The 20,008-nt window shown below is 37.0% G+C and overlaps 1 protein-coding gene across 1 annotated transcript in view; it reads left to right on the top strand.

Annotated features, from left to right (window-relative positions):
• Nucleotides 1-20,008, top strand: part of LOC130860906 (glycerophosphodiester phosphodiesterase domain-containing protein 4-like) — a 123,798-nt gene that overhangs the window by 18,206 nt on the left and 85,584 nt on the right. Inside the window, exons 4-8 of the mRNA XM_057749444.1 lie at nucleotides 1,452-1,550; nucleotides 1,622-1,715; nucleotides 2,730-2,807; nucleotides 3,600-3,745; nucleotides 4,117-4,199. Of these exons, the coding sequence (XP_057605427.1) occupies nucleotides 1,452-1,550; nucleotides 1,622-1,715; nucleotides 2,730-2,807; nucleotides 3,600-3,745; nucleotides 4,117-4,199 (500 nt within the window). The remainder of the gene's footprint in view (nucleotides 1-1,451; nucleotides 1,551-1,621; nucleotides 1,716-2,729; nucleotides 2,808-3,599; nucleotides 3,746-4,116; nucleotides 4,200-20,008) is intronic.

Raw genomic sequence — 20,008 nt, forward strand, 5'->3', positions numbered from 1 at the left:
GTCTTCTGTGCATTTTTGATTGTGTTGTTTGCTTTTTTGATATTGAGCTGTATGAGCTGTTTGTATACTTTGGAAATTAAGACAGTAATAATGTATGTAACATTATTTGCAAATATTTTGTCTCCTTCTGTAGGTTGTCTTTTCATTTTGCTTATGGTTTCCTTTGCTGTGCAAAAGCTTTTAAGTTCAGCTAGGTTCCATTTGTTTATTTTTACTTTTATTTCCATTACTCAAGGACACGAATCCAAAAAAATCGCTGTGAAAAACACACCTCACATTTTAAGTCCAAGATTAGCATGTATCCTAGTACAGGAGAGGAAAGACCTTTTTATGAGGAGCTGCATTTGACAGAATCAGATTTTTCCATGAGGAAAATGTTTTATCTGTATTTTATAATTGACTATATCCTTTAAATCATTAGTGAAGTTTGGTGTTGGGTAAGATCACAGAATTACGTAAGATTCATGTGAATCTAATTTGACAGTTAAACCCTTGTGTTGCAATGCATTTGGTTTGCTAATAGGTTATTTAAGATTTTTGAATCTACGTAGGAGAAATTGGCCTATACTTTTTCTTTATTGTAATGTGCTTGTTGAGTTTGGGTATTAATGTCTTGTTGGCTTCGTAAGACAAGTTAGAGAGCATTCCCTCTTTTTTATTCTCTGGAAGAGTTTGTTAAACTGGAAATATTTCTTCCTTAAACGTTTGGGAAATTAACTATTGAAGGCAGTAAGGCCTGGAATTATTTTTAATTATGGATTGCCTTCATAGATATAGAGATTATGAAAGAGCATGAACCAAGAACTCTCCTAGAGGGAAACAAATGTAGAAAAATTACATTTGAAGGGGAAGAGGTTAAAGTTGTGTCTTCTGGTCTCAGTGTTCTTTCTCTATGAAGTAAATAGTGTTCTGGCCAGCAGATTTTTTTCATCTGTTCAACAAATATTTATTGAGTATTTTTACTATGTATCAGACATATTCTGCAAGGCAGTAAAGATATAATTATAAACAAATATTGTCCTAGACCTCATGAAGCTTATAGTCTGTTGGGGAAATATGCACTGAAAAGGTAATTACAAAATATTATTTACTTTAGACTGTATTGAATCATATTGAAAAAGTAGTGAATATTTATAAAGGCCATTATTGAAACTGAGTAAGACATGCCAAGTAATATTGAAGGCCCAGCTAAGGTGGAGATGATAAATTAGTAAAGGCATTAGGCCACACAGCTGTGTAATTTTTTTCCAGCCATGATACACAACAAAGACTTGGGAACAAAGAAGGTAAATTATTGGATCCATCTAATACCAGGCATTTGCAGGATGGTTAGATTAAAAGGCTGAGAAAACGAGGACCCTGACACTATAGGGACATGCACACGTTTCCTAAGGACAGTTCTCATCCAAGATTAGTGCTTGGAAGTTAGGAGATTCTTTTTGTTTCCTCAGATCCTGATTCTGCTAGTGATTCTGATATGCTCATTCTTTTTCTGGATTTTATGCACTTACTGGAAAGACAGGTGGCTCATTGTTGGGCTGTCACTGCAGGTAAGCATCATTTTCAGTTGTAGCCCTGTCTGTCCAGATGTGTTCAGCCTGACTTTTGGCTTTCTCCCCAGGTCTTTGCTCCCTACATACACCTGAGCAGCATAACTGTGATGGTTATCCTTTCCTGGCCTGTGGCCTTCTACTTGATCCATTTGGAAGGAGAAGGTATGTCCTGTGGGTGGAACCTTGCCTGATTCTTTGAGCTCTGGATTTAACTTTCATACTTTACTCAGTAAATCAATCTTGGTAGATGGCCAGCGGTATACCTCTTTGAAATTCATTGAGCTTGTTACTCAAGCATGCTCCTAGTCAAACACACAACCCTACATGGCCTGTCATAGCATTTCCCTAGCCAAACAGTCCTTCTGAGGAGGGATTCCCTTTCTAGAAAAATAAGAGTTTTCTTTCTGTTGTTGCACATTGACTCTCTGGGAATGGATTGGAGCAGTTGGGAGGAGGGTAGAGGCAATTTTAATTTTATTTGACCAGTGATGGTACAGTTCTTTTAGTTTGTATTGAAATATGACCATTTTCAACTCAAGAACCAGGTGCAGATATTCCTGGATACATCTTAGTACTTCAAAGCAGGCCCCGGTGAGTCCCTGTCACACTGGGGGACTTCCACCAGAAGAAGAAATGTCTACCTCTTCCACTGGTTTTCTCTCCATTCTTTGTCCTAATATCATGAGAACGAACAAAAATCAGAGCTATACATGAAACTCTTTTGAGAATGGAGTTATCTCTCAGCATCCTTACTGAGAAACCAGTAGGACGTTCTTTTGCCTATGTTTCTTTTTTACTGCTGGTTAAAACAAGGAGTGCTTGCTTCCTGACTTGTGCGAGGATGCAGGCAAGAGAAGGACTTGGTTGGCAGTGTTGCCATTGTGTATTTATACATGTGTGTATGTATAGGCGGAGGGTGAATTTTAGGCAGTGTTTCTGGGGACAAGATCTTTTTTTTTTTTTTTTAATTTATTTATTATTTTCTGGGGGGTACACCAAGTTCAATCATCTGTTTTTATACACATATCCCCATATTCCTTCCCTCCCTCAACTCCCCCCCATCCTCCCTCGAGTCCCCCCCACCCTCCCCATCCCAGTCCTCTAAGGCATCTTTGGGGACAAGATCTTAAAGGGGACAATAATGAACTCTTTTCTTTTTCATTTCCTAAATTTTAGCTAGAATCAGAAGATACCAGATGACATGTTATGAGAAAAAAAGAAACAAGAGATGTAATGTGCTCACAAAGTTGAGAGGTTAGAGCTGGAGATCTAGATTTGAAAGTGATATAGGTGTAATTTTAAAATGTACAATGGGTAAAATCTTCAGAGGTCTAAAATAGTGTTGGGCAATGGCCAGTGATGACAGGTATTGTGGTCAGTGTGTGTGTGTGTGAGAGAGAGAGAGACAGAGAGACAGAGAGAAACAGAGACAGACAGAAATACTCAATATTTATTGAGTACCTATGATGTCAACTATCATATCAACTCTATGAGGTAAAGACATTAGTGGCAAGATAGCTCCATTTTTCAGAGAGAAGAAAATGAAGACCCAGAGAGGTTAAGCAACATGTCTGAGTCACACAACTAGAAAGTAGTAGAGTCTGGCTTTGAACTCAGATTTCTGTCAACTACTATCCCTTCCGGTATACCTCACTGCCTTCAATATAGTGGCATTTTAGACTGACCTTTAAAGGGCTTCAACACTTTCTCAGAACCAACTAAACTACTCCTTCTGAGAAGGGATTTCTTAACAGTTCCTCTCTTTCCTTTGCTTCCCACTTCTTGTACAATTCATTCCCTTGTAAATTTGCATTTGTAATAATATTGACTTAATAATAATGCTTATATTTGGGTACTCTTGTGCTTTCAAATCACTGGAAAATAAGGGTGTGACAGAAATGTAGAGTAAATCAGTGAGTCCACAGAGTCAGGGAACCCATGGACTGGGTATTTATTGACTGTATCTTTGAGATAGTTGCTTAGGATGGTTCTCCATTCCTGTTTGCCGTTTTTTTTCTTACTTCCCCCTCCTTCCAACTTTTTCAGCTCTACAAGTGGCTATTGGATTGCCCTTTTTTCTTATCCTTTTGTGTCTCTATTTGCTTCCATTGGGAATTTATTCTCCCTGCATTCAGGAGAAGGATAAATTGGGACCCAAGCCGAACTTCTTTGGACATAGAGGTGCACCCATGGTAGGTCTGAGCATGGTGGATGTGGGTGAGTACAGGTGTGCGTGGATGTGTGAATGAGACAAGGGCACATCAGATCCTAGGAACCCCTGGAGAAGTAAAAAGGTTGACTCGAGATGACAAGAATAAGGAATTAACTGTAGAGGTTGGACTCGAACCCAGGTCATCTAATTCTCAGTCCATTTCTCTTTATTGTGCCCAGTGACATCAGATTGGTTAGAGGAGAATGTAGATAGGCTCTTTGCAAAAAGAGCCAAGGGAGCCAAACTCTGCTTCCTAAAGTCCTTTTGTTACTGGACACCCCCTGTACCCTAAATGGGATGTTGGCAGAAAAGACTCTGAGATTAAGGGCCTGGTGTCCTTTTCTTCCACAGTTGGGGCCTGAGAATACCATGATGTCCTTTGAAAAAGCTGTTGAACACGGGGCCTTTGGGCTGGAAAGTGATATACACTTGAGGTAGGAAAGGGGGCCAGGGTGGGAGGAGAAAAGACCAATGCCATGGAAGACTCTAGCCTGGCCCAAGTTGTAGAGAGGACAAGCCTTGGGGAGTTTCTACTGTGTTCCCGTGGCACATCGCCACATAACACACATACACGAACCACTTCTCCTTTACAAACCACATATCTGCACCCCTACATTCTCAATCATAGACTCATAAATCATACACACTCTATGTGGTCTCCACACTTAATTCAAACTTGTCCCTGCTGCAAGCATGCTTACAGCTTATTCCCATGCCCTGCCTTAGCAATCTATTTAACTAACATTCCCTGGGAACCTACTGTATTCCTACTATATCCTTCTTCTGAGTGCTGGGGAGAGGCAGATGAGTCAGATAGAGTCCCAGACAGTGAAAGAGACGTGGCATGTTTACAAATAACCTTACTCCATTTATAAGTTTAACATTTTAAATAGAATTTTACAGCATTTAATGCATTTTAGTTAAATACTTTAGATATTTAAAACTGAAATTATGCATTTAATGTTTTATTTTTTAGGTACTGCAGTTGTTTCAATCTTTTCAGAATACTTGAGTAATTCCTATAAATCTAACACATTAAATGTATAACTATATAAACCTTAAATGCTTTGATAAGTTTCAAATCCTTTTGTAAATGAGATTTGGACTTACAATCACAAATCTAGATCAGTTACTCAATTTCGTATTTTAAATTGGATTTACAAAGGTAACCTTGCCAAATTATCTTTAAACATATAAATTTACTTAAAATACTAAACCACCTAGAGAGTCCTTAAGTACAAATATTTGTAACATAGGCATGATTGTTTTAAACATATGTGTATTTAATTCTTCATCTCTCACTACTTTGAAATGTACTTTTTCACCAAGAAAACAGTTATGTCTTTTTTGGTGGCTTCTTTTTTTCAATTAAAAATTTTTTTGTAGTAAAATATAAAACATTAGATTTACCATCTTTACCATTTTAAAATGTATGGGTCAGTGGTATTATACATGTTTTTAATTTTGTGAAACTTTCAGCCAATGTGTCTCCATGATTCTTTTCATCTTATAAAATGAAACTCTTATACGCATTAAACAATGACTCCCCATTCCCTCCTTCCCTACCCCAGTACCTGGAAACCGCATTCTACTTTTCTATCTCTATGATTTTGGCTATTCTAGGTTCCTCACATAGGTGTATGATTCATACAGTATTTGGTTTTTTTGTGACTGGCATATGTCACTTAGCCTATAGTTCTCAAGGTTCATTCATATTATAGTGTATTTCAAAATTTCCATCCTAAAAAGGATGAATAATATTCCACTGTATAAATATATGCACATTTTACTTTCATCATTTAATGGACACTTGTGTTGCTTTTACATTTTAGCTGTAGTTAATATTGCTGTTCTGAACATGGGTGTATAAATATCTCTTTGAGATCCTGCTTTCAGTTCTTTTGGGTATATACCCAGAAAGGGGATTGCTGAATCATACGAAAATTCTTTTAATAATTTTTTGAGGAACTGTCACACAGTTTTTCACAATGGTTGTACCATCATGTGTTCCCACTAATAGTACAGAATTTCTAATTCTAACTTCTAGAAATTTCCCCAATTTCTAATTCTGATTTCTCTAATTTCTCTTTGCCAACATTTGTTGTTTTCTGTTTTTTTTGTTTGTTTTTGTTTTGGTGGGAGCCATCCTAATGGGTGGGAGGTGGTATCTCATAATTTTGATTTGCATTTCCCTAAATGATTTTGAGCATCTTTTCTAGTGTTCACTATCCATTCATACTCTTCTTTGGAGAAATGTCTACTCAAGTCCTTTGTCCATTTTTGAATTTTTTAAAAAATTTTCTGAACTTCATTTTTTAGATATTGAAGTATGGTTGATTTACAATGTTGTGTCAGTTTCAGGTATACAGCAAAGTGATTCAGATCTATCTATATCTGTATATACCTATCTATTCTTTTTCAGAATCTTTTCCAGGATTGTTTGGGTTTTTTATTTTTATTTTTTTTGCTGGTTTCTGGAAGTTCTCTATATATTCTAGATGTTAATCCCTTATCAGATATTTAAACTTGCAAATATTTTCCCCATTCTGTAGCTTGCCTTTTTACTCTATTGATTGTGTCTTTTGATGCATAAAAATTTAAATATACATGAAGGTCAATTGGTTTACTTTTGTTGTTGTTGCATGTGTCTTTGTTTTCATATTCAAGAAATCATTGCCAAATCCAATGTCATGAAAATTTTCTTCTATGTTTTCTACTGAGAGATTTATTGTTTTTACATTTAGATCCATTTTAAGTTTTTGTATATAGTGTTAGGAAAGGTACAATTTTATTCTTTTCATGTGAGTATTCCCAGCACCATTTGTTGAAAAGATTATTTTTCTGCTGTTGAATGGTCTTGCCACCCTTGTCAAAAGTCATTCATCCATATATGCAAGGGTTTATTTCTGAGCTCTTTATTCTGTTCCTTTGTCTATTTGTCTGTCTTTATGCCAGTACCATACTGTTTTGATTACTGTAGCTTTGTAGTAAGTTTTTAATCAGGAAATGTTATTCTTTTAGTTTTGTTTTTCTTTTTCAAGATTGTTTTGGCTATGCAGGGTCCCTTGTGATTCCATATGAATTTTAGGATGAGTTTTTCTTTTTTTCAAAAAAATGTCATTAGAGGCCAAGATAATGGAGTAGGATGACCATGAGCTCATCTCTTCCCATGGGCACACCAAAATTGCAACTACTTACAGAGCAGCTATCCATGAGAGTGACCTGAAGACTAGCAGAAAAGATCTTCTACAACTAAAGATATAAGGAAGGAACCACAATGAGATGGGTAGGAGGGGCAGAGCTTTGGTATAAACTGTATACCCCCAGGTAGGCGAGCCACAAATGGGAGGATAATTATTATTGCAGCGGTTCTTCCCAAGGAGTGAGGAGTTCACACCCTACATTGGGCTTCCCAGCTCAGAGATCATTGGGAAGATGAGCCCGCCCAGAACATTTTACTTTGAAAGTCAGTAGGGCGCACTTTGAGGAGAGCTGGAGGGCTGTGGGAAGTAGAGACTCCAGACTTAAAGGGTAAACACAAAATCTCACACACTCTTGACTCAGGGCAGAAGCAGTAATTTGAAAGGAGCCTGGGTCAGACCCACTTGATGAACTTGGAGAACCTTCTAGAGAGGCAGGGGGCAATTGAAACTCATCATGGAGACATAAACACTGGCAGCAGGCATTTTGGGAAGCCCATCCCCAAAAGGACAAGGACATTGGTCCTGGTAAGCACCATTTTGAAATCCTCCTTCTAGCTTGTTAATGCTGGGACCTGGCCATGCCCTCCAGTTTGTTGGCACCAATCCTGGGATGCCCCAGACCAGGAAGCTAGCTGGTTGGGGACACAGCCCCACCCACCAGCAGGCCAGGTGCCTTTGGACATCCTGAGCCCCCAGCCACCTTGGGACCTGGCCGTGTGTACCAGTGGGCTAACACCAGCCTTTCAGCCAGCTCTGTCAAGACATGGCCCACTCACTAGCAGAACAGAACCACCCTTAGGATGACCTGGGTCCTGGCCCCACCCAACAGCAGGTTAGTACCAGCTGTGACACACCTTGGGTGCCTCAGCCTGCTGTATCAGGATTCAGTACCACCTGCCAGTGTGCCATCATCAGCTCCAGGTCACCATAGACCCTGCAGCCAGCCATGTCAAAAATTGGCCCTGCCCATCTTCAGGCTGCTACCAGCCCTAGGACACCCCGAGGCCACAACCCCATCCATCAGCAGGATGACATTAGTTCTGAGAGCCCTGGCCCTGCAGCCAGCCACCCCAGGACCTGGCTCTGCCCAATAGTGGGCCAGAGCTAAATGTGCGGGGACCCCCTGGGGTATTTAGCTAGTTATCTTGTGACTGGGTTCCATCCACCTGTGGGGCAGCACCACAGTTGGGCCTCCCTTGGCTAAGCAGCCAGGTTTTCCATGGCATGGTCCCACCCACCAGTGGCCAGCAGTATCTACACAAGGCAAGACCTGGCACCTATGCAGACTGGAGCCCAGCTATGCCTATCAGTGTGCCCACAGTAGTCAGTCTACCATAACAGAAAGATGCACACAGCACATATAGAGGGCACTGTTAAGTGTATAGAAGAGAATGTGCTGCTGGGCCCTATAGGACATTTCCTGCATAAGGCCACTTCTCTAACATCAGGAAATGTACCAACCTATGAAATTCATAGAAATAAAAACAGTGAAACAGGAAAAATGAGGAAATAGAGAAATAAGTTCCAAATAAAGGAAAAAAAAAAAAAAAAAAAAGCTCCAGAAGAAGACCTAAGTGAATTGAAGATAAACAGTCTACCTGAAAGAGTTTAAAGTAATGACCAATAAGATGTTCAAAGAATTCAGGAGGAGAAGGAGTGAGCAAAGGGAGAAAATTAGGAGTTTTTAACAAAGAGTTAGAAAATATAAAGAGCCAAACAGAGGTGAAGAATATAATAACTGATATAAAAAATAAAATAAAAGGAATTAACAATAGGTTAGACAATATAGAGGAACAGATCAGCTAACTGGAGGACAGCATAGTGGAAATTACTGAAACTGAACAAAAAAAATGAGGACAATTTTAGAGACCTCTGAGACAATACCAAGCATACTAACATTCACTTTTAGAGGGTCCCAGAAAGAGAAGAGAGAGAAAAGGGGAACAGAGAACATATTTGAAGACATAATAGCTGAAAACTTCCCTAACCTTGGAAAAGACATCCAAGTCCAAGAAGGACAGAGAGTACAAAACAGATCAACCCAAAGAGGTTCACACAAGACAAATGGTAATTGAAATGGCAAAAATTTAAGAGAAAGAAAATCTTAAAGGCAGCAAGGGAAAAGCAACAAGTTATGTGCAAAGGAATTCCTATAAGACTCTAAGCTGAGTTTTCAGCAGAAATATGTAGGCCATGAGAGAGTGGTACAATATATTTAAAATGATAAACAGGAAAAATCTATAACCAGGAATACTCTACTCAGCAAGGCTTTCATTCAGATTTGATAGAGAGATTGAAAGTTTTACAGACAAGCAAAGCTAAAAGAATCCAGTACCATGAAACCAGCTTTACAAGAAATGTTAAAGGGACTTCTCTAAGTGGAAAAAGCCACAACTAGAAATATAAAAATTTTAAAAGGAAAAACTTCATTGGTAAAGGCAAATATACAGTAAAGGTAGAAGATCATTCAAGTATAAAGCTAATTGGAAGGTTACAAGGCAAATGTAATAATCATCTGTATCCACTATAAGTAGCTATGGGATACACAAAACAAAAAGATGTAAAATATGATGTCAAGAGCAGACATCTTGTAGCTGTGTCATGTGTGTGAACCCCATAGGGCTGGGGGTGCACCAGTTGTTACATGGGGAGGAGGCTGAGGTCACAGCTTGTGGGAGGCCCCAGCTTCTCTGCACCTGTTTCTGGAAGAGTCGGTGTGAGATGAAGAGATAGTCCTTCTCAGCCACTGGCATAATCAAGAGTTTTGCCAGACCTTTGAGCACACACCAAGATAGTGAGGAGCCAGATGAAAGGCACAGACTGTGATGCTGAAACAGATTAATAAGGAACTTGGTGATTTGGCCTGTGGCCCTCTGGCACAATATTTTGCAGGTCCAGTTAGGGATGATATGTTTCACTGGAAAGCCATAATTATGGGATCTAATGACAGCCCATATCAAGGTGGTGTATTCTTTTTGACAGTTCATTTTCCTACAGTCTACCCCTTTAAACCACCTAAGAATGGATTTACAACAAGAATTTATCATCCAAATATTAACAATAATGGCAGCATTTGTCTTGATAGTCTAAGATCACAGTGGTGTCCTGCCTTAACTATTTTTAGAGTATATATTATACAACAGCATCACATTCCATCAAATTTCATAAAAAAGCAGCAGCATACACATTCTTTTCAAATGCACATGGAACATTCTCCAGGGCAGATCACATGCTAGGCCAAAAAAACAGTCTCAGTAAATTTAAGAAGACTAAAATCATATCAAGTGTCTCTTTCAACCACAATGATATGAGACTAGAAATCAATTATAAGAAAAAAAAAAGGAAAACCACAAACATGTGGAGGCTAAAGAATATGTTGTTAAACAACCAATAGGTCACTGAAGAAATTGAAGAGGAAATTAAAAAAAAAAAAATACCTGGAGGCAAAATGAAAACACTGTGATCCAAAAACTATGGAATACAGCAAAAGCATTTTTAAGAAGGAAGTTTATAGCAATACAAGCCAACCTCAGGAAATAAGAAAAAAATAAACAACATAACCTTACATCTAAAAGAATTAGAAAAAGAAGATAAACTCTAAAGTTAGTAAAAAGAAAGTGATAAAGATGAGAGCAGAAATAAATGAGACTAAAAAAACAACAGAAGATATCAGTGAAACTATGAACTGCTTCTTTGAAAAGAGAAACATAATTGATAAAGCTTTAGCTAATCTCTTCAAGGAAAAAAAAAGAGAGAGAGAGAGGACCAAATAAATAGTCAGAAATGAATATGGAGAAGTTACAACAATAGCCCAGAAATAGGAAGGAGCATAGGAGATAACAGTAGACAATTGTACACTAATAAAATGAACAACTTAGAAGAAATAGATACATTTCCTAGAAATACACAAGCTCCCAAGACTGAACCAGAAAGAAATAGAAAATAGGAACAGAACAGTTACAGCACTGAAATTGAATCAATAATTTAAAAACTCTCAACAAACAAAAGCTCAGGACCAGATAGCTTCACAGGTAATTCAACCAAACATTTAGAAAAGAGTTAACACCTGTCATTTTAAAACTATTACAAAAAATTCCTGAGGAGGGAACAATTCTGACTAATTTGAAGTGGCCAGCATCACACTGATAACCAAAATCAGACAAAGATGTCATACACAAATAGAAGACTATAGGCCAGTATCACTAATGAAGATAGATGCAAAAATCCTTAACAAAATATTAGCAAACTGAATTCAACAATACATGAAAAGTATCATACACCATGATCAAGTGGGATTTATTCCAGAGATGTGAGGGTGATTCAATATCCACAAATTATTCAGTGTGATACACCACATTAACAACTGAGGAATAAAAATCCTGGTCATCTTAGTAGATGCAGAAACAGCTTTTGAAAAAAGTGAACATAGTTTTATGGTAAAAACTCTTGAAAATGTAGGTGTAGAGGGAACATGACATAAAAAGTGGCCATATAGGACAAACCCAGAACTAACTTCATACTCAGTGGATGAGAAGCTGAAAGCATTTTTCTAAGATAAGAAACAAGACAAGGATGCCCTCTCTCACCATTTTTATTCAGCATAGTATTGGAAGTCCTAGCCATGGCAATCAGACAAGAAAAGAAGTAAAAGAAATCCAAACGGGAAAGGAAGAAATAAACTGTCACTGTTTGCAGATGACAAGATACTATATGTAGAAAATCCTAAAGAAACCACCGAAAAACTATCAGTGACTCATCAATGAATTTGGTAAAGTCACAGGATATGAAATTAATATACAGAAATATGTTGCATTTCTATACACTAAAAGAACTACCACAAAGAGAAATTAACAATCCCAGTCTCAATTGCATCAAGAAGAATAGAATACCTGGAAATCTAACTAAGGAGCTAAAAGACCTGTACTTGGAAAACTCTAAGACATGATAAGGGAATTGAAGATGACGTAGAAATATGAAAAGATACACCATGCTCATGGGTTAGAAAAATTAATATTGTTAAAATGACCATACCAACCCAGTGCAATCTACAGATTCAGTGCAATCCCAATCAAAATACCAAAGGCATTTTTCACAGAACTAAAATAAATAATTCTAAAACTTGTATGGGAACACAAAAGACCCCCACGTTCCCAAAACAGTTTTAAGATGGAAGAATAAAACAATAAGTGTCACACACCCTGATTTCAAACTATACTACAAAGCTACAGTAATCAAAACAGAATGGTACAGTCACGAAAAAAGGCACATAGATCAGTTGAACAGGATAGAGAACCCAGAAATGAGCCCATAGTTATATAGGCAGTTAATCTATGACTAAGGAGGCAAAAATATACAATGGGGAAAGGACAGCCTCTTCAAAAAATGGTGTTGGGAAAACTATACTGCTTTCTCGTACCAGATACAAAAATAAACTCAAAATGGACTAAAGACTTAAGTGTAAGACCTTAAAACATGAAACTTCTAGAAGAAAACATAGGCAGTATGCTCTTTTGACATGAGTCTTAGCAATTTTTTAGGGGATTTGTCTCAGGCAAGGGAAACAAAAGCAAAAATAAATAAATGAGACTACATCAAAGCAAAAAGCTTTTGCACAGTGAAGGAAACTATCAACTAATTGAAAAGTCTGTGTACTGAATGGGAGAAGATATTTGCAAATGATATATCTGACAAGAGGTTAATATCTAAAGTATATAAAGAGCTCATACAAGTCAACATCAAAGAAACAACCCAGTTAAAAAATGGGCAGAGGACCTGAATAGACCTTTTTTAAAGAAGACATTCAGGTGGCCAACAGACATTTGAAAAGATGCTCTGTATCACTAATCACCAGGGAAATGCAAATCAAAACCACAATGAGATATCCCCTCACACATGTCAGAATGGTTGTTAACCAAAAGACAACAAATTATAAATGTTAGCAAGGATGTGGAGAAAAAGGAACCCTTGCTCACTGTTGGTGGGAATGTAAATTAGTATAGGCACTATGGAAAACAATTTGGAGGTTCCTCAAAAAATTAAAAATAGAAGTACCAATTCCACTTCTGGGTGTATATCTGAAGAAAATAAAAACACTAGTTTGAAAAGATATATGCCCCTGTATGTTCACTGCAGCATTATATACAGCAGTCAAGATACAGAAGCAACCTAAGTGCCCATCAATAGATAAATAGGTATATACATATATATGTGTATATATATAATGGAGTATTGCTCAGCCAGAAAAAGAATGAAATCTTGCCATTCATGACAACACATATGTACCTAGAGATATTATGCCAAGTGAAATGTCAGACAGAGAATGACAGATACTGTATAATTTCATTTATATGTGGAATCTAAAAAATAGAACAAATAAACAAACATAACCAAACTGAAACAGAGTTATAGATGCAGAGAACAAACAGGTGTTTGCCAGATGGGATGGGGTTGGAGGAGAGGAGAGAAATAGGTGAGGGAGATTAAGGGGTACAAACTTTCAGTTACAAAATTAATCACAGATATAAATGTACAGTGTAGGGAATATAGTCAATAATATGTAGTATCTTTGTATGGTGACAGATGACAACTAAACTTAATGGTGATTATTATTAAATGTATAGAAATACTGAATCACTATATTGTGTACCAAGAATGAACATAGTTGTAGGTCAGTTATACTTCAAAAGCAAGCAAGCAAACAAACAAACAAACAGACTTATAGAAAAAGGTCATATTTGTGACTGCCAGAGACAGGGGTGGGTGAGGGAGGTGGAATTAGATGAAGGTAGTCAAAGATACAACCTTCCAGTTATAAGACAAATAAATACCAGGGATGTAATGTACAACATGATAAAGATAATTAACACTGCTGTATGTTATAAATGAAAGTTGTTAAGAGAGTAAATTTTAAGAGTTCTTATCATAAGTAAAAATATTTTTTCTACTTCCTTAGTGTTGTATCTGTATGAGATGATGGATGTTCACTAAACCTATTGTAATGTTATAATGTATGTATGTAGGTCAAATAATTATGTTGTACACCTTAATCTTTTACAGTGCTGTATATTGAATATATCTCAATAAAACTGGGGTGGGGAGAGGAATCACTGAGATTTTGATAGGGATTGCATAAATCTGTTGGTTGCTTTGGGTGATATTAATGTATTAACAATGTTAATTTTTCCCATCCATGAACATGGGATGTGTTTCCATTTATTTATGTCTTCCTTCATTTCTTTCAGCAGTTTTGTAGTTTTCATTGCATATATCTTTCACCTCCTTGGTTAAGTTCATTCTTTTAAGTATTTTATTCTTTTTGATGCTGTTGTAAATGAAATTGTTTTTGTGATTTCTGTAATCAGTGACCAGAGCAGAGATTTCCTATATTTGTAGTATAGGATCTATTTTTTGCCACCCTGAATCTTACCAGATTCCTTGCAATTTACTTCATGAACCTGTACACAGATTCTTCATTGTTAGTGTATAGAAATGCAACTGATTTTTGGATGTTTCTTTTTTATTCTGCTGCTTTGTAGAATTCATTTATTCTGTTTGTTCTTGTGGAAACTTTAGGCTTTTCTACATATAAGATTATACCATCTGAATACAAAAGTAATTTTAATTTCTTCCATTCCAATTTGGATGCATTTTATTTCTCTATGTTGCTTAATTGCTCTGGCTAGAATTTTTAGTGTCACTGTGAATAGAAATGCCAAAAGCAAACATCTTTGTCTTGTTCCTACTTTTAGAGGAAAAGCTTTTAGTCTTTCACTATTGAATATGATGTTTGCTCTTGGTTTTTCATGTATGTCTTTTATTATTTTGGGGTGGTTTCCTTCTATTTCTAATTTGATGAGAATTTTTATCATTAAAGGGTGTCGAATGTTGTCAAATGCCTTTTCTTCATCAGTTGAGAAGATTGTGCTTTTTTTTTCTCTTTCATTCTCTTAATGTGGTATATTACATTGATAGATTTTGTTATGTTGAAAACATTCTTGCATTTTGTGAATAAATCCCACTTGGTCATTATGTATAATGCTTTTAATATACTGCAGAATTCTATTTGCTAATAATTTTTTTCAGACCTTTATTGGAGTATAATTGCTTTACACTGTTGTGCCAGTTTCTGCTGTACAACAAAGTGAATCAGCTGTATTTATACATATATCCCCATATCCCCTCCCTCTTGAGTCTCCCTCCCACCCTCCCTATCCCACCCCTCTAGGTCATCACCAGTCATTGAGTTGATCTGTGTTAAGCAGCAGCTTCCCACTAGCTATCTATTTTACATTTGGTAGTGTATATATGTCAATGCTACTCTTTCACTTTGTCCCAGCTTCCCCTTCCCTGCCCCCCCACCTCATGTCCTCAAGTCTGTTCTCTACATCTGCATCTTTATTCTTTCCCTGTCACAGGGTTCATCAGTACCATTTTTCTAGATTCCATATATATGTATTAGCATACGGTATTGGTTTTTCTCTTTCTGACTTACTTCCTTCTGTATGACAGACTCTAAGTCTATCCACCCTACTACAAATAACTCAGTTTCATCCCTTTTTATGGCTGAGTAATATTCCATTGTATATATGTGCCACATCTTTATCCATTCCTCTGTCGATGGGTATTTAGGTTGCTTCCATGTCCTGGCTGTTGTAAATAGTCCTGCAGTGAACATTGTGGTACATGTATCTTTTTGGATTATGGTTTTCTCAGGGTATATGCCCAGTAGTGGGATTGCTGGGTCATATGATAGTTCTATTTTTAGTTTTTTAAGAACCTCTGTACTGTTTTCCATAGTGGCTGTACCAATTTACATTCCTACCAGCAGTGCAGGAGGGTTCCCTTTTCTCCACACCATGTCCAGCATTTATTGTTTCTGGATTTTTTGATGATAGTCATTCTGACAGGCGTGAGGTGATACCTCATTGTGGCTTTGATTTGCATTTCTCTAGCGATTAGTGATGTTGAGCATCTTTTCATGTGTTTGTTAGCCATCTGCATGTCTTCTTTGGAGAAATGTCTATTTAGGTCTTCTGCCCATTTTGGGGTTGGGTTGTTTGTTTTTTTTTGGATATTGAGCTGCATGAGCTGCTTGTATATTTTAGAGATTAATCCTTTGTCAGTTGCTTCATTGGCATATATTTTCTCCCATTCTGAGGGTTGTCTTCTTGTCTTGTTTATGGTTTCTTTCACTGTGCAAAAGCTTTTAAGTTTCATTAGGTCCCATTTGTTTATTTTTGTTTTTAATTTCCATTATTCTGGGAGGTGGATCACTAAGCATCTTGCTTTGATTTATGTCATAGAGTGTTCTGCCTATGTTTTCCCCTAGGAGTTTTATAGTGTCTGGCCTTACATTTCGCTCTTTAATCCATTTTGAGTTTCTTTTGTGTGTATGGTGTTAGGAAGTGTTCTAATTTCATTCCTTTACATGTAGCTGTCTAGTTTTCCCAGCACCACTTATTGAAGAGGCTATCTTTTCTCCACTGTATATTCTTGCCTCTTTTGTCAAAGAGTAAGGTGACCATATGTGCGTGGATTTATCTGTGGGCTCTCTATCCTATTCCATTGATCTATATTTTTGTGCCAGTAGCCTACTGTCTTGATCACTGTAGCCTTGTAGTATAGTCTGAAGTCAGGGACCCTGATTCCTCCAGCTCTGTCTTTCCTTCTCAAGATTGCTATGGCTCTTTGGGCTCTTTTGTGTTTCCATACAAATTGTAAAATTTCTTGTTCTAGTTCTGTGAAAAATGCCATTGGTAATTTGATAGGGATTGCATTTAATCTGTAGATTGCTTGGGGTAGTATAGTCATTTTCACAATGTTGATTCTTCCAATCCAAGAACATGGTGTATCTCTCCATCAGTTTGTATCATCTTTGATTTCTTTTATCAGTGTCTTATAGTTTAATGCATAGAGGTCTTTTGCCTCCTTAGGTAGGTTTATGCCTAGGTATTTTATTCTTTTTGCTGCAATGGTAAATGGGAGTGTTTCCTTAATTTCTCTTCCTGCTCTTTTGTTGTTAGTGTGTAGGAATGCAAGAGATTTCTGTGCATTAATTTTGTATCCTGCTACTTTACTGAATTCATCTATTTATTTGCTAATATTTTGTTGAGGATTTTTTGCATCAATATTCATAAGGGATATTGGTTGATAATTTTCTTTTCTTACAGTGTGTTTGTCTGGCTTTGATGTTGGAGTATCCCTTAGAGTCTGTTAACTTTTCTATAATCTTTTTTTATTCTCAAATTCAATAAGTTATACTGTCCTATCTTTCAGTTTACTGATTCTTTCTTCTGCCTGTTTAAATCTGCTTTTGAATCCCTATAGTCAGTTTTTCATTTCAGTTATTGTACTTTTCAGCTCCAGAATTTCCTTTTGGTTTCTTTTTAGGGTTTAAAAAAATCTCTTAATTATATTTCCATTTTGTTCCTCATTATTTTATTGACGTTACCGACATCTTCCTTTAGTTCTTCCTTGAGTATCTTTAAGATGATTATTTTAAAGTCTTTGACTAGTATATCCACCATTAGCCCTTTTTCAGGGACAGTTCCTGTTGATTTATTGTTTTCCTTTGAAGGGGCCATAGTTTCTTGTATTTTTGTTTTTGTTTGTCTTGTTTTTGTTTTTTTGGTTGAAAATTGGACATTTGAGTCTAATAATGTGGTAACACTGGAGATCAGATTCTCTCCCTTCTCTGGGGTTTGCTGAGTTTGGTTATTGGTTTCTTTTTTAATTAAAAATTTTTGTAAGTTGTGTCTGTGCCATGAATCAGCCTGAGGTGTAAACTTAAGGTTTTCTCAGACTTTTCTGATCTTATGCTTTGTCATATATAGTCACTTTCTAATTTTCTCTCATATGTGCAGATGTTTTTAATATGCTAGTCTTTAATGTCTGGCTTCGAAAAGGAGAAAAATAAAGAGGGTTAAAAGGGTGCTGGCCCTTTAAATCTTGTGAAAGTCACTTCAGTTAGAGTGCTAGGGCTTTGCAACAGTGGAAGAAGGTACAACAGCAAAGGTGGCCCACCTCTTTGTCTGCTCTTTTGTGACAAGAAGCAGCAATCAGTGAGCAGAGCAGAGAACTCCTATATTTTTGCTACCAGCTGCTGTGCAAGTTACTCCAGGAACCTGTAGGCTATTGTCTGCCATGTGGCTGGGGGTGGGTGATGGATAGTTGCTACTGTGCTAAGAGGTGTAATTGACTGAAATTAACCCCAAATTAAATCTAAGCTTTCCCCTGGAAGTTGCAAGCCTTTAGTGTACTCCAGACTTCCAAGAGAGTTACATCAGACAGTGTCTGCCAATGCAGTTGATGTCTAGGTGGGGAGACAGATTTCTGATGCTTCCTTGTCTGTCACCTTCCCAGCCTCATTTCTTCTTCCTTTCATTATTTATTTATTTATTTATTGGCCACATTGGGTCTTCGTTGCTGCTGCGCGGGCTATTTCTAGTTGCGGAGAGCGGGGGCTACTCTTTGTTGCGGCGCACAGACTTCTCAGTGCAGTGGCTTCTCTTGTTGCAGAGCATGGGCTCTAGGTGTGCAGGCTTCAGTAGTTGTGGCATGTGGTCTCAGTAGTTGTGGCTTGCAGGCTCTAGAGCACAGGCTCAGTAGTTGTGGTGCACAGGCTTAGTTGCTCTGCGGCATGTGGGATCTTCCCGGACCAGGGGTCGAACCCGTGTCCCCTACATTGGCAGGCAGAGTCTTAACCACTGTGCCACCAGGGAAGCCCTTCCTTTCATTTTTGATGAATTTTAAGTTGACAGTTGTTTTCCTTCACCATTTAAAATATGTTGTTTCATTATTTTCTGTTTGTCATTTTCTGTTGAGAAGTCTGCTGAGAAGTCTTTATTTCTCTCTAAATATATATTTTCTTTTCCTGTAGCTACCTTTACAATTTTCTTTTCCTCATCAGTTTTTCACCAATTTGGTTATAATAATTCTTACTGTGGGGTATGCATGTGTGTATGTGTACTCTTACATTTATTTTTCTTGGTATTCATTAATATTCTTGGATCTGTTGATGCATAATATTTATAAACTTTTGGAATTTTTATTTTCACTTCCTCAGATTTTTTTTTCTGTTCCTTCCCTCTTTTTAGGACTCCAACTACACATATGTGATAGTGCTTGATATTGTCTCACAGTTCATTCAGATAGATTCTATTGCTATATCTTCAAATTCACTGATCTTTAAATGAGCTATATCAAATATGCTGTTAAATTTATCTAGTGAAATTTTCATTTCAGTTATATTCTTATCTCTAGAATTTCCATTTATTTCTTTTTCATATCTTAGTTATGTCTTCGTTATGTTCAAGTGTTCCTTTGCATCTATTATATACATCGTCTGTATTTTTGTTTTATATGACTTAATATCCTTGTTTACTAATTCTGTCATCTCTGTCATTTCCAAGTTTGCCTTAATCGAATAATTTCTCCTGGTTATGGTTATATTTTCATACTTCTTTACATGTCTGGCAAATTTTGGTTACATGCCAGACATTGTGATTGTACTATCCTGGGTGGTATATTTTCTTGTATTCCTTTAAAGAATTTTGGAGTTTTTCTAGCAGGCAGTTAAGTTACTTGCAGATTAGTTTGATCCTTTGGAGACTTGTTTTTAAGTTCTTTTATGGAGGCTCTAAAGTAATTCTGGTTCTAAATTATTCCCATAAGAGTGTGCCCATGTAATTATTGAGGTCACTCCACTGATAGAACTTGAATGAGTTGCACCCCTGTGTGAGCTCTGCAAATTGTCTTAGAACTTTCTGGTATTTTCCTTTTCTTGGAAGTTGTTCTTGGCAAACTTCATTGAGTTTTACTCTGCATATGTACAAATTGATATTAACCATGCTTCAAGGGACCTCTGTACGTATTTCCCTGGAATGTTTTCTTTTTGCATAGCTCCATTCTCTATCGAACTGTAGCCAAATTCTAGCTGTCTGGACCTCTCCTTAATCTTATCACCTTTTCCTAATTTCAGTATGATAGCTACGTACATTTTAGATACCCCCCTCCTTGCCCCAGGCCACATTCCAGTATTT

This window comes from Hippopotamus amphibius, chromosome 9, assembly GCF_030028045.1.
Source record: "Hippopotamus amphibius kiboko isolate mHipAmp2 chromosome 9, mHipAmp2.hap2, whole genome shotgun sequence".
Lineage (NCBI taxonomy): Eukaryota > Metazoa > Chordata > Mammalia > Artiodactyla > Hippopotamidae > Hippopotamus > Hippopotamus amphibius.